This window comes from Suricata suricatta, chromosome 7 (genome assembly GCF_006229205.1).
Source record: "Suricata suricatta isolate VVHF042 chromosome 7, meerkat_22Aug2017_6uvM2_HiC, whole genome shotgun sequence".
Taxonomy (NCBI): Eukaryota; Metazoa; Chordata; class Mammalia; order Carnivora; family Herpestidae; genus Suricata; species Suricata suricatta.
In genome coordinates, this window is record NC_043706.1 from 55,455,155 (window position 1) to 55,469,740 (window position 14,586).

Sequence of the window (14,586 nt, forward strand, 5' to 3'; positions counted from 1 at the left end):
GTCCCTATTCCTTGACTTCTGATGCAGAGCAGGCTGGTCATAGGTGGTGGCTGAGGACACTGTAACAAATAGCTCCTCGACCAAATATTCGGAGACTAGGACCCATCAAGAAGCATATTTTCACCAAATGCTCTGTTACAAGAATTCAAAGCTTGTCTGTGTCCTATGACTGTACTATGAATCAGCTTTGTGGAAGAAGGTCTGAGTCTATTTCCCTTTCTGAACACAGGGAGACAGACTGGCGCAATATGATTATTTGCACAAGCATAATGCTCCCCCTTAATCCTCTTGACTTGTGGTGGCCTCTGTGGTATGGATCAGTTAGCTGTAGTCTGTCTCTCAACTTTGCATCAAGTACATTCCAAATTTAACTGGAGTTTCAATTTTTACCATGACCCCATGAGATTTACCCTGCTTGTTCTATATTTAAAAACATCTCAGGGCGCCTGACTGGCTCAGTCATTTAAGCATCTGACTACAGCTTAGGTCATGATCTCATGGTTTGTGGATTTGAGCCCTGCATTGGGCTCTGTGCTGACAGCTCAGAGCCTGGAGCTTGCCTGGGATGCTCTCTCTCTTCCTGTTTCTCTACCCCTCCCTCACTTGTACTCATGCTTGCTCTCTCTCTCTCTCTCTCTCTCTCTCTCTCTCTCAATAAATAAACTTTAAAAAAAGCACCCTACACACACAAAAAAAATCAGCCATACCCCTGATTCCCCCACAGCATGCTCTTCTTTCCTTTCTTCCCCACAGAACTTATCACCTTATACTACTATATAATTTACTTATCACTTTTAGTGTTTATTGCCTTTATCCAACTGGAATGTAAACTCAGGAGTGCATGAATCTTTGTTTGTTCTACCTAGTATGTAGATAGCAAGCAAGTAATAAACATTGGCTGAATGTTGTCTCTTATAACCAAGCGTTGATCAGGTCTGATTAGAAAGCAACCTGTATTTCTGGTTTTGGAACTAGATGTATATTCGTTACAGTTTTTTCTTGTCTCTGAACTTGAAACTGATAGATGTAGTGTAAAAACCATCCAAGCCTTACCTTGAAAGCCATTTTTAAAGTCAGCTCCATTGGGTAAGAGATCTGGTATGTATTCACTGTAGCCACCTACATAAAACTGACTGACGACGTTGAGACGAACCAGTCTTCCTGGGGAGATGATGGATTTATTTTTATGATCATCTACCTTCAAAAAGAAAAGAATTCAAAATCTATTAAAAAAAGGAATTAATTCCCCAGGGTGAACTATTAAGATACTGTTTTGTTATTTCCCATTAACATGGCATGAAAAATTCACAGAGACCTGAATTTTGAAAAAATTAAAAAAACACCTCACCACTATATTCTTTGCTTCTCTGGTGTCTGTTACCATGGATATATTAATATAGCAGTCATGGTTTTGCATTTCAATCAAAATCGCAGTTCTCCAAAGATTAAGAACTAGCATCACACTGTCTTCCTCCACCTAACCTTGCCCCCTTCCATATTCTGTACACCCACCAGATTCATTTATCAAAAAAAGTCAATTGACTCTGGTTCCCAAACTCCTTCTTCAATTTCTCAGTAGCTCCCCCATTTCTCTTTATAAAAATCTAAACTTCTTAGAATGACATCTAAGTCCTTTGATAATATAGATCTGGTCTACACTAACCACCTTTTCTGTTCCTCCCTACCCAAAAACCACAATGAACTATTTGCATTCTTCAAGCTCACACTGAGCACTGCTGTTTTTCTGAACCCCTATTTACTTGCATTTATGCTCAAGCATCACCATTTTGGGGGAGCATTTCCTGAGCCCTCTCTCACCTTATCTATGTTAGTTCTCCCTCTTATCCCCAAGGCACTTAATTGCAAGCATGCCTCTAGTCCTCGGCTGTATGCACTCGTCTATGAACTCCCCGGGGGAGGCGGCATGGACCTGTTCGCTCCCCTCCACTGCACAGATCTGATGATAGACGGCAGTGCTCGGCAAGTCTCTGGGACAGATGAAGGACTGACATTTTACCTTCAGCCAGCCCATCTGGCAGGACCTTCCCAGACGGACCGTGTGGGTGCCAAGGCTCAGATCCAGGGGGTCGCTGCTGATACTTGCTGTGCCTGCTCCCAGGTTGTACGTGTAAACCACTCTGCCCTCGCGCAGACCCATGGCCAGGAAGTCATCGCGGTCCAACCCTGGGATGAGAAGACGTGGGGGGCATGCTCACTGAGAGAAAATTCAGGAGTCTAGTCAGTTTATTGTCTAGTTCTGAGGTACAGATAGCATTCAGAAGTTACAACAGACATCTAGCCTCTCAAGGGCACTCAGGTATGTGTGCATCTGGATATTGTTATTCATACCCCCAGAAACTGTCTGAACGCTAAGAGTTTTTCTTTGAAGCCATGAGGGTCAACCCAGGGGAATGATCAATACATAAAAAGTTGGCATTAAAATCTCCTTTTTGTCTGAATGTAATTCAGTGTGCACTTTACAATAAATAGGACTTGACAATACAATAGAACTACTCGGATAGTTCAGAAGATTCAAAAGATTGAGATAACCTGGCTTCAGCTTTGAAATTCTGATTTGAAGAGTTTTGAAAATTTTATTTCCATAATTGCTCAGGATCTGCTGTAATTGTCCTATTCAAAAAGTTCTCGACTATTTTCCCAATGACTTTTTAGAGGTGGGTTGTTTTTGTGTTCCCTTTTCTCATTCTCCCTCCACTAGTTCAGGACTTTCCGTGGAGAATAGTGAATTGCAGGACCCAGAGCACTCAGGATACACCTCACATAGACCCATGGGAAAAGGGGCAGGTGGTTGGGAGAGACCCAGCACCAGGTACTGGAGGAAGGGTGTGGCAATGTGTTTGGTGGCATGAGAAAAGTTGGCGATGGTTAACAGTGTAATTTCTGGCACGTGAGCGAACACCCTTTGGTCAAAGCAGAGCTTCTTAAGCTAGGAGGAGGCAAGAGATCTGTCCATAGGGCAGAGGGACCCAAATATATTATCTAATTTCTGAAAGCTGTGTTTGAACACCGAGGTTTGCAGGTAGGAAACTGAGGCAAGGACTTCTGCTTGGAGGAAGAACACACAGCCTGATAGAAATAGGAGATTTAATCATGGGGCAAAAAGCAGAAGTCAGTCCTTGGACAGAGACAAAGTTTGTTGTATTCACAAGCTCCCCTCTCCTACACATCTAAGCACGATAGCATGTGGGCTGTCTTGGCTTCTGTTGTTAGGCTAAGCAAGGTAAAGGAGACAAAGATGTGCAGGGGTGGGGGTTTCCAGATAGCATAGGAAGGCAGGTTTCCTAAGGCACTAGAAAGTGGAAGACAGAAATATTATTTAGAGATACTTGAACTCTACCTGTGCTTTCCTCATGGGTCTGCCATGGGCCCTGACCTAGGTTATTTTGGGAGCTCCTGAGGTGAGTGTAATGTGCAGCCAGGGTTGAGAGTCACTGTGTTAAATGCCATACCATTGCCTAAACACGCTGGGAACTCGGCAAATCTTGTTCTCCCTCTCTCTGGTGATTTCTTTCCACCTGCAGTGCTGCAGTGGGTTAGCTGGGTTATAAATTTAAAATAGAAGTCCAAGGAGAAAACAGATTCAGGAAGGCAGTTAGGCAGAAATCAGAGAAAAACCACAATTAGAGAATGGAGAAGTCTTTCAGACAGAGGTTGGACTTTAAAAGTCACAGGGAAAGAAGGCTGAAGACAGAATTGTAAGCTACTTTTCTGTGGGCTGTGAATGGGGATATTTTTGAGGATTCTAGTGGGCATCTGAATTGTCTTTTCAATTGTTCAGATTTTTGGAATGGAGATGGCATTTTGCCAATGGAACTGGTGGTAGGAGAGTGATTTATTTGAGCCATATCCTTCTCTCCCTTCTTCCTTGTTGCCAGTCCTCTTCCTCAAGTCATGGAAAGCCACTATCATGCCAGAAACAACATGATCCTGAAGGCCCTCACAGACTGGCTGGGAGGAGATGGGGGCAGTCGTTATGCCTACAGTCATGTCCTGGAGAATACAAGCAGGGATGTACCAACAGGAGAGAAGCGAGCCAGGGAGCTAATCAAACTGTCAAGCAGATGATAGCATCTAATTTACATACCATGGGCCCATCAGGGTTGTTTTCCTTTCCTCTGACACACTTTTCCCTCTGGATCTTTCCTCAGTTGTAATCCCTGATGGTGGATGATGGAGTAGATAAGAGAAAGGAAAGCAGCTAACTACCATGGTTGGTGCCTGGAAGGTGAACGTTGTTTCAGGGAGTTGGCAGTGCTCTAGGGTGATTTTTTGCAAACTTGGAAGTCCATCACAATTACTCAAGGAGCCTGTCAGAAATAGATTCTAGAGGTGCCTGGATGGCTCAGTTGGTTAAGTGTCTGATTTTCCAGTTAGGCTCAGGTCATGATCTCGTGGTTTGTGGGTTAGAGCCCCGTGTTGGGCTCTCTTTCTCTCTGCCTCTCCCCTGCTCATGCTCGTTCTCTCTCAAAATAAATAAACTTTAAATAAACTTAAAAAAAAACCCAGAAATAGATTCTAGACTTACCTTCTGCCCCTGTGTGAGAATCTTTGATGCTAGGTCCTGGAAAGTGTGTGTATGTGTGTGTATTTTTAACAGCTTTCCCATCTGTTTATGAAGCCTGACTAATATCAATAACTCTAGGAAGGCCAAGTCACAGGATCCATTGTCACAAAGGGCTTCATGTTCAGAAGGGCCCTCATGTTTGGTATAATGCTCTGTTGTCACTTTTTGAAATTCTTTGTGCTGAAGGTAAAGTCCATGTGATGACGAAGCATGAATGGAAACAGAGGCATTACATATATGCAAATGAATGTTTGTTGTTTCTTGCCACCCCATTCACATGGAGTGTTTGTGAACAGAATTCCCCCAATACTGGGAGTTCAGTGAGACTCAAAATGAGTGCACGGTAAGTGTGTTGCTTCTAAAGACTGAGCGGGAATGACGCTGACCACCCTAAGAGCTTTCTACTTGAACCACAACTTGCTTCCAGCATGGAAAGGCAATGGTGATCTCGGACACTTGAAAGACCAAGGAGCGTAGCCTTTCTTTCTTACTTTCGTTATTTCCCTGCATTGGCGAATCACACTGAAAATGGTGACATCAAAGGAAAGGGCGAGAGAGGGAAGCCTACAGATCCCCTTCTTTTTAGTCCTTCCTTACATACCAGGAGGCCGAGGGGAAAAAGTGTTGACAGAACGTGGGTGTATCAAGAGGCGAAATAAAGACAATTGCCTTAATTTTGTGCAGCATCTCCAGTGTTCTGGTAAGAATGAAATACACGTGCAGGTACAAGCTCTAAAATACCAATTACGTAATTTTGGTGATTCTGCATATGAGTTAAATACTCTTATATTTGCTTCTTAAACGGACACAAATAGCAACTAAAAGATACCATAAAGGTTGAGAGACTACTGAGTTAATAAAGAAGTTCTTTCATTACCTTTTTTTTTTCTTAAAGTTTATTTGTTTTGAGAGAGAGGGAGAGAGAGGGAGAGGGAGGGGTTGGGGCAGAGAGGGAGGAAGAGAGACTCTCAAGCAGGCTTAGCACTAATAGTGGTACTAAATTCACAAACTGTGAGATCTTGACATGAGCTGAAATCAAGAATCAGTCGCTCAACGGACTGAGCCACCCAGGCACCCCTTTCATTAACTTTTAATGGCATTTTTTCTTTGCTTTTTCAACAAGGGACCCTGAATTTTCATTGTCCAATGGGCCTCACAAATTACACAGCCTTGCCTGAGGGGGGTCCTTTGTTGCCTTCATCAAACAGACTGGGAAAGATGAGAAATGAAAACAAGATTGACCTGCGCATCTGAGGATGTTGGGAGGTTTGGTAGGTAGATGAGATGCGAGACTTGGGGCAGATCTGCCTCGGGTTTGTGGGGTGGTGCTAACGCACACACAGATCCTCAAAGGTCATATAGCCGCTAAGTTGTGCTCTTTTTAAAAAAAATTTTTTAACGTTTATTTATTTTTGAGAGAGAGAGAGAGAAATAGAGTATGAGTGGGAGATGATCAGAGAAAAAGGGAGACACAGAATCAGAAGCAGCCTCCAGGCTCTGAGCAAACGGTCGGCACAGAGCCTGATGCAGGGCTTGAACCCACAGACTATGAGATCATGACCTGAGCTGAAGTCAACTGCTTAACCAACTGAGCCACCCAGGCGCCCCTGCTAACTTGTGCTCTTAACCATTGTCTGTGTAGCAGAGAAAGAGGAGCATGTGTCTGGCTGGAGCTGTGCCACCTCCCATCACCAACCCTTCCTGAGTGTTCTTCCCTGAGGAATAAAGGAAATAACTAAGTGATATTTAATGTATAGTTATCAGCACAGTGCCAACCTAGCACATAATAATTTCTTACTAGATATGTGATTTTTCTTTTCCCCTTGACTATGGGCTGACCTTAGCTTTGTGTATCCCATTTTCTTCTGTTGCTTCATTAATACAAAGCCTGGGAAGTAGGTACTCTTGTTCCCTGGTCTGTGACCCCAAAGGGACAGCCGTGGAATTTTTCTTTTTTCCTCTTCCTAAAGCTATAGACCTGGTCACCTCAGTGCATTAATCTGATCTAACTAAAATTTTTTCGAGGGTCAAGGATGGAGGTGAAGTGAAGTGACTTGAAGGTATGGTTTGTTAGCAGCCATTTATAGGTCTTATGTCACTTTCCTGTAATTTATTGAAGTGAAAATTTCTTGCCTTCAAGCACATGATAGGTTTGGCAGGCTCAGGGGAAAGGAACACCAAGAGGCTGACACCAAGATGGCCGACAGACTGCCATCTTGGGACTTTCCTGCTGAACAATACCAAGATGGCCGATGGACCACCGTTTTGGAACTTTCTGCTGGCTGCTAGCTCCCAGAAACATGTCATTTGCCCTAGCCTCATCTCTTCACCTTATAAGGGGGCCCTCCATCCCCAGACACACATCAGAAACTACTGACCTATATAAGGCCCTGCCCTTTGTTCTCCAGTGCAACTTCCCTGGTCCATTCTGTCCGGACCTGGGAACCTCGCCCGAGAGTGCTCCCAGTAAAGGCCTTTTACATTTATTTCTGACTCTGTAATAAAGGGTGCTCTGATCTCTTTTCCCAGTCTCTTGGTATTGTAACTTTTTTACTCTGCTGATTTTAACCTTACATATAATACTATAAACAATGACATATTTCAAATGACCACCACTAACTGCATCCTCAAATTTAAGTGTTCCTTTATAACATTATTCTTTGAGTAGCTCTGAAGAATATATGGGCAATTTCTATTTTTATATTTGTCAGTCCACCAAGTTACAGATATTTGGCATTGATACTATTAGACAGAGATTTTTAGTGATTGACTCAGTGAGTTTCCTCATGAAAAGAATTGGAACTGAGCTCACTTGTCATGCAGAATACAAAGCCACAGTGAATCTTAATGAAACCAGGCTTAGGAAGAAGATTTTCAGACAAAGCAAAGGATATTTATTGAATGTTACTTAGGAGCTGGTGCTAAGAAGGAAGGATTTAGAGAGATTATGTTTTGCAAGTGGTGAAAGGGGAGGAAGGAAACAATAGGAGAAGACTTTGGATGAATAGTAGTTAAGAATAACAAGATCTAGGAAGTGAATAAAAATCCTTTAAGAATGCACAGAAAAAAACCAACAACCCCAAAACCAAACAAACTTGGTCTCTCATTGGCTAGAAAGAAGAGTTATAACTCAATTCCACAAATATTGTTAAGCAGAGAGCTTTGAAGCGGGTGTGTTGTGGTGAACCACATTTAGCATTATAACAACTCATAATATTGTTTACAGGAAACCTCATGGGGGAAGAAGATGAGATGCTGTGGTCAGAAGAGCATCTGGCCTCATAATGGACAGAGAACAGCGACTTAGCAACAGAAGCAAGGACTTAGTCTAAGTGGAGAGAGGGATGGTAGCCAGGGTAACAATGATGAAAAATGGAAACAAAGGAACCCTTGTGCACTGTTGGTGGGAATGCAAATTGGTGCAACCACTGTGAAAAACAGTGTGGAGGTTCCTCAGAAAATTAAAAATAGAAATACCATAAAATCTATGGATATTTATCCCAAGAAAATGAAAATACTAATTTGAAAAGATACATGCATCCCTATGTTTACTGCATCACAATCTACAATAGTCACGATATGGAAGTGTCCATTGATATATATATCAATGGAGTAAATAGGGAGATGGGCAAGATGGGTGAAGGGAAGCGGGAGGTGCAGGCTTGCAGTTATGGGATGAATAAGTCACCAGGATGAAAGGTACAGCATAGGGAACACAGTCCCTGGTTTTGGAACAGCATTGTATGGTGACAGATGGCATCCACACTTGTGGACGTAGCATAACATATGAATTGAATGAATGGCTATGCTGTACATCTGAAACTAATGTAACTTTGTGTATCAAATATACTTCAATTAAAAAAATGGAAACAAGGTGAAGGAGGCTGCCATGGATATTCTGGAAGGAAAGATCAAAGAAGTTGAATTTTACTGGATTTGTTTGTAGTTAAAAAAAATTTTTTTTAACATTTATTCATTTTTGAGAGAGAGATAGAGTATGAATAGGGGAGAGGCAGAGAGAGGGAGACACAGAATCCGAAGCAGGCTGTAGGCTCTGAGCTGTCAGCACAGAGCCCGATGTGGGGCTTGAACCCACGAGAGGTGAGATCATGCCCTGAGCCAAGTCGGACGCTCAACCGACTGAACCACCCAGGCACCTCTATACTTTGTTTTCAAACCTAAAGTTTTTACTGTTTATATCAGCAGTTCTCTAATCTGGTTGGAGCACATCCATATAGCCTCTGATTAACTGGAAAGTATGGACAGGAAGGGGAAATTTATTATATAGGAGAAAGGAAGGGTATCAAAGGTTTCAGATAGTAAGCTCAGGAGAAATACAGGTCACTTTAATCTGAAGGAAAATGAAAGGGACAAAAACAAAGAGTGAAAATAGGTAGAACTCTGCAGCACCCCTACACACCATATGGTAATTGTAATGGAATTTTAATGAGAAAAACATGCAAATTAAGCAACAGTTATTTTAGTTGGGCTAATCAACTTCACCTCAAAGGAAAGCCTGAAGAAGAGTACCTAGTGGTTGGAACTATTGATTTGTCAACAAAGTCCTTAAGAAGTGGAATAAAAAGTATGAAGGAGCCAACTGAAGCCTATGCATTGGAGTGAATTGCTGGGGGTATGTGTCCTGCTGTTTCTCCCACTGATTCTGGTCAATCACTGTCTGTTGTAAATCATTAAGCTGCACAAGCATGTGCTCTCACTTGGTCGGCTTAGAAGGGTAGCCCAGAAATCAGAACCTGGGAAGAGGCAGAAGCTCACACTCAGGTGCCCTGGTGAAGGCTCAGCACTGTGGAAGGGTTGTCCCTTGGATTCTTGCGCTCTTCCTTGGTTCTGCTGAGGGAGCATATTGGGAGTCTAAAGAATTTATAGAGACAGTGCTGTAAAATCCCTGTGTATTTCGGTGCTTACCAGTTAACCTGAAAGTTACTAGTGAGACTTTTAAGGTCCAGAAGCATGAGAATTCTTGTTCAGATATCTAACAATCTTTTAATTCCAATAGAAAAAAACTTTCTGGAGTATTTCATTTATGATAAAATTTTGATTTATTACTAGAGAAAGAGTGTTATTTGTTCTTTCTTCAAACGATTTTTCCAATATGTTGAGGTATTAACATGTATTAAATCTGATGATAATGTACTTGGAACCCGAGGAAGTAAGCAGCTCCCCAGGCAAGTGCATGGGCATTTAATCTTGGGCTCCTTGCTAACTGAACCTCTGGCTACTCATTTCCTCCTCTCTTTCTTTCAAAAGATGGTGATGATCATATTAACTGTCTCTAGTAATAAAGTTTTTTTTTAATAAGATCTTTGCAAATGGACTCAGAAATTCTAAGTGACAAGTGGATTTCTCCCTCCCTTCTTCCTTTCCTGTCCTGAGTGAAGGAAGAGATGCTAGAGGAGCCACCAAGAGGATGCTGTTTCTTTCCGGTCCAATGACCCCCGCGTGGTGAACAGCTCCTGGTTCCCAGTAGGAGTTCCCTTCTGAGAAGTCAGTCCTTTTGTAAAGATGCTTTGTGAGCATATTTGACTATTATTCCAGGGCCTGTACAGCTTTTAGATTTCCGAAAGAAAGAAGCTGCCTTGTAATCAAATATTCTTGACATTGGTTAACTGATGCTGACACAAGGACACTGAGATAACAAAGCTTTAGTTGACGGTTCAAATGGTCCTGAGCATGTATATTCAGGTTTCAGAGAAGCCAAATTAGATAGGAATGAAGATTTAGATTGGCTATGAATGATTTCAGAAAAACCCTGGAAGAAGCTGATGAAATTAGAATCAAAGCTAACGTGATGCAAAGCAAAAATAGATCTAGGCTGATGTGTGAGAAATAAGCATCAAAAGAATGAAAGTTTCACCCACTGGAACAATTCATATTGAGTGGTATAAGATTCTAGACCCTCAAGCCATTGTTACTCCATAGTCAGTGACAGTGTCTGCTTTAGTGAGTACTACACGACACTTAGGGAGACTGGAACATACATTCTCGGTTTATCTTAAGATGTGCACTGTGCACCTTTATGGTGGCAAACCCTTAGCTTCCTGTTCTGTTGTTATGACCATTAAAGTAAGGATATTCTAGAGCTTAGAGAGCATCAGAACCATACATAGCCATGTCCCTGATGCTTCTTTGTTGGCCATTGTGTACAATGGAGACCATGTAGTTTCTACTTTAGGGGATTCGATGATTAAAATGTGGGCAATGGTGACGCCTGAGTGGCTCAGTCAGTTAAGCATCTGACTTCGGCTCAGGTCATGATCTCATAGTCCATTGGTTCAAGTCCCATGTCGGACTCTGTGCTGACAGCTTGGAGCCTGGACCCTGCTTCAGATTCTGTGTCTCCCTTTCTCTCTTCCCCTCCCCAGCTCACTCTGTCTCTCTCTCTCTCAAAAATAAAATAAAGACATAAAAAATAATAAAATGTGGGCAATGTAAACTGGCTACTGTTTGTGACCAAATCAGGATGATCTCCTGGCTTCCAGCTGCCCTGGTGAATGGACAGTGAAGTCAGAGTGAGAGTAACAGCAAATATAAGGCTGTGCTGAGAGCACATGAAAATGTGATAAAATGCATTTCCTGAGACTACATATGGCCCATATTTTCTGTGTTTTGAATAAAAAGAGTGGAGACAAGAAAAAGTGGGAAGCCTGGATCTCTCTTGCTATTTGCTGTCAGAGATGAGATCATGAAAATAAGGGCTGTAAGCACCAGTTTGTGGGTAGACTGAATTTCCATAAGGTACTCACTCCTTGGAAGTATAGAACAAAGAGTGAAGATGTGGGCTTGTGGCTGACTGATTTGCACTTGGCCCCTCCTCTTTTTTTTACCCTCTGGATATTCTTCTGTGATGAGATCAAGGTTACTTCCATTGAACTATGCTTAAATAAACATTTCCTCCTATCTATCTATCTATCTGTCTGTCTGTCTGTCGGTCGGTCGGTCGGTCGGTCGGTCTGTCTGTCTGTCTACCTACCTACCTGTCTGTCTGTCTGTCTGTCTATATATCTATCTATCTGGAAAGGGGGGAGGTTTGCAAGGATCTACATATTTTTGTCATTTTCAATGCCATTTAAGGATTGGTCAAATGTAACAATTTTCATGTATTTCTCAGTTAGTAAAGGGAATTAGTTTAATGTTTTCTGGACAATCTTAAGAACTCAAATTATGTAATAACTTAGACTACACTAACATTATCATCCAGGATATTTGATTCCATGAAAGCTAAGATTTGATAGTTGGAGGTCATCAGGAGGAAATTCTCATAATTTCTAGTCACTCTCACGTGATTACGTCAAAAAATAATGGACATTTTTCTATAGTAAAAAATATCGGAGATGAGTGTACACTGTCAGTTGTGTTACAAGATGCCTCAGGGCTGTGGAGTTGGGGAGTGTGTAATAGTAAGGAATTGGCCACCACCTGCTCTCTCATTCCTCAGGCATCTTCCTTCTGCCCGATCAGAATCCAGGCACTACAGAGAACAGGCTGAGCTGATTGGATTTGGTGACACTCCCCCTTTCATTTTTCTTTTTCTCTACCGTAGATGACCTTCATTTCATTTTTTCTCCCAGAAAAACATCAAGCTATATTTATGTACTCTTATTTCTGTTACAGTTAATAACCAAGTGCTTGAAGTAAATAAGGAATTAGTTGGCATGAAATATAAGGTAGCCTTTCATAGTTAATTACTGCAGCACAGAAGGCCTATGTGCCAGGGACAGACAGAAAGCTATGCACAGAAAGCACCTAGGTATGTAGATCAAATATCCAGGAAGTTAAATATTTGTTTTCTGAAAAATTCTATCACTGTATTATACCTTTAAAATATAGGCTAATGTTGAGATTTTTAACTTACATTTCAAAGATGTGAATGGAGATATGTGGGCCCCTCCCACCCTTTATTTAGGTCCTACCTTCTTCGCTACAATCCACATCAATCTTGATATATAGGATTACAAGCTAGCCAGGAGAGTGTCTGTCTTCAGAGTCTTTCAGTTAGTGGGCGAATCAATAAACATGTAATTATTGACTTCTCACACAGTACCAATCATGTGAATGATGCAGTTGAGGAGTCAAAAGATATTAAAGGCATGGATTGTCCAAAAGGAATTTAAGAATAATCTTGCTGATGGACAAGGTTAAGATTAGGAGAGTGCCACTATTCTAATGTTTTTGATTTATGAAAATGGTAGCTTTATATGATTTGAAGTGGGGATAATGGCGAAGCATAATTATCATGGGACGTGAACTACAGATTCTACACAGGCTCTGTGTGGATCGGCTGTAAGGAGGCCTGAATTCATCAGACAATGTTGGGCAGTATCGTAAAAGGTAAAGAGAACTGGCGTAGGCATTCAGGCAAAGGAAGCTGTGAAGGTAGGGAGAATGGGGGAAACGGACTTCAGATGGAAGAAACTGGCTGCTTATATAAACTGTTGAGCTGGGGACAAGCTGGGCCCAGGCTGGGAGATAACAGACCTGGGAACATGGGCAGTGGGGGTGCTCCAGCACTGACTGTAGGGGGCTCGTTGAAATGCAAGGCACAAGGGCATCTGGTTGGCTTAGAACGTTAAACCTCCAACTTTGGCTCAGGTCATGATCTCATGGTTTGTGGGTTTGAGCCCCCCATTGGGCTCTGTGCGGGCAGCTCGGAGCCAGGAGCCAGCTTCAGATTCTGGGTCTCCCTCTCTCTCTACCCCTCCCCCATTCCACCCACCCTCACTCCTGGCTCTCTTTCTCTCTCTCAAAAAAAAAACATTAAAAATTAAAAAAAAAAGAAGAAATGGAAGGCACAGAATGAGAAACACTAATGGTAACAGATTCTTTGTTCTACTTGGATGAGAGTTCTACTTTTCATATTCCATCTTTTATATCAGTTATATACTTCTTTTCATTCAGTGATGGCTATGTTCCAAGTATGTATCAGACTCTAATGGATGCTGTGTATACCAGCTGTGACTTCTTAACTCTGATTTTATACTGTTGGTTAGCAAACTTTTAAGTACATATGTTGTGACTCCCTGAATTGATTGTAAGTTTGAGTGTAACAGAGACCATGGATTTTTGCATTTATTCTTTCAAAAACCATAATAAATGTCTGTATGTGACATCTACCCTTGATATAAAAGAAAAGACACTGTTCTGGCTCCCAAAGAGATCCAGCCAGTTAACATAAGATAGAATAGTTGTTACCAGCAAACTGCAGTGACATTAATTCTTAATTTTTCCTGGAAGGGCTAAAGACTTCAAAGAAGAGTGATCTTCTGAGCTGAGGCTTAAAAGATAGAAGTGTTTTGGAGGCAGGAAACTGAAGTGTGGATGGCTCAGAAAGGTAGAACAGCCTGGGCAAAAGCTCAGCCTTGGAGGACATAGGGACACGGTGCAGAATGTAGAAATGTACTACTATTGCTGGGTGCAGGGTGGAATGAGAGAAAATGAGATTGTGCAACTAGACGGGCAGAATAAATATTATCCAAAGGATCTTAGCTGGTGCATTGTGAAGAAGCATGGTGATTACACAAGACGTTTGGATCTGAATGTTAGAACAATCCCCTGTAGCAGGTGGGGAACAGAGGGGGAGGGGGTGTGACTGGGCAGGGAGACTGGTAAGGAGGTTATTGCTATTGCAACAGTCTGTGATGGACTAAGCACCATGAGAAGACAGGATCAAGGAGAAAATACAAAAAGCAGCAATTGGAAGTCAAATGGACAGACTTTGGCGTTTGATAGAACACGGGTAACAAAATGTAGAGAAGACAAGGACCTTTTCTGTCTTATTCCCAAGTGTATCTCCGCACCCAGAAGAACGCTTCATCTAGGATCCCAGCAAATATTTGTCAAAATGAATAAAAGGGAGAAATCCGGATGTCTCCGGGGTTTCTAGCTGAAACCCAGTTTATGTTGGCAGTCACCAACTGAAGAGATACAGGAGGGGAAGATAATGTGTTCACTTGTGGGCCACTATGAGACATGTTGGTGGTTTC

General features: G+C 42.0%; 1 protein-coding gene across 1 annotated transcript in view; it reads right to left on the minus strand.

Moving 5' to 3' along the window:
* The window catches only part of EYS (eyes shut homolog), a 1,499,666-nt gene that overhangs the window by 52,872 nt on the left and 1,432,208 nt on the right, over positions 1 to 14,586 (minus strand). The window contains exons 36-37 of the mRNA XM_029943180.1: positions 2,018 to 2,184; positions 1,054 to 1,198 (exon numbers count right to left, since the gene is read on the minus strand). Of these exons, the coding sequence (XP_029799040.1) occupies positions 1,054 to 1,198; positions 2,018 to 2,184 (312 nt within the window). The remainder of the gene's footprint in view (positions 1 to 1,053; positions 1,199 to 2,017; positions 2,185 to 14,586) is intronic.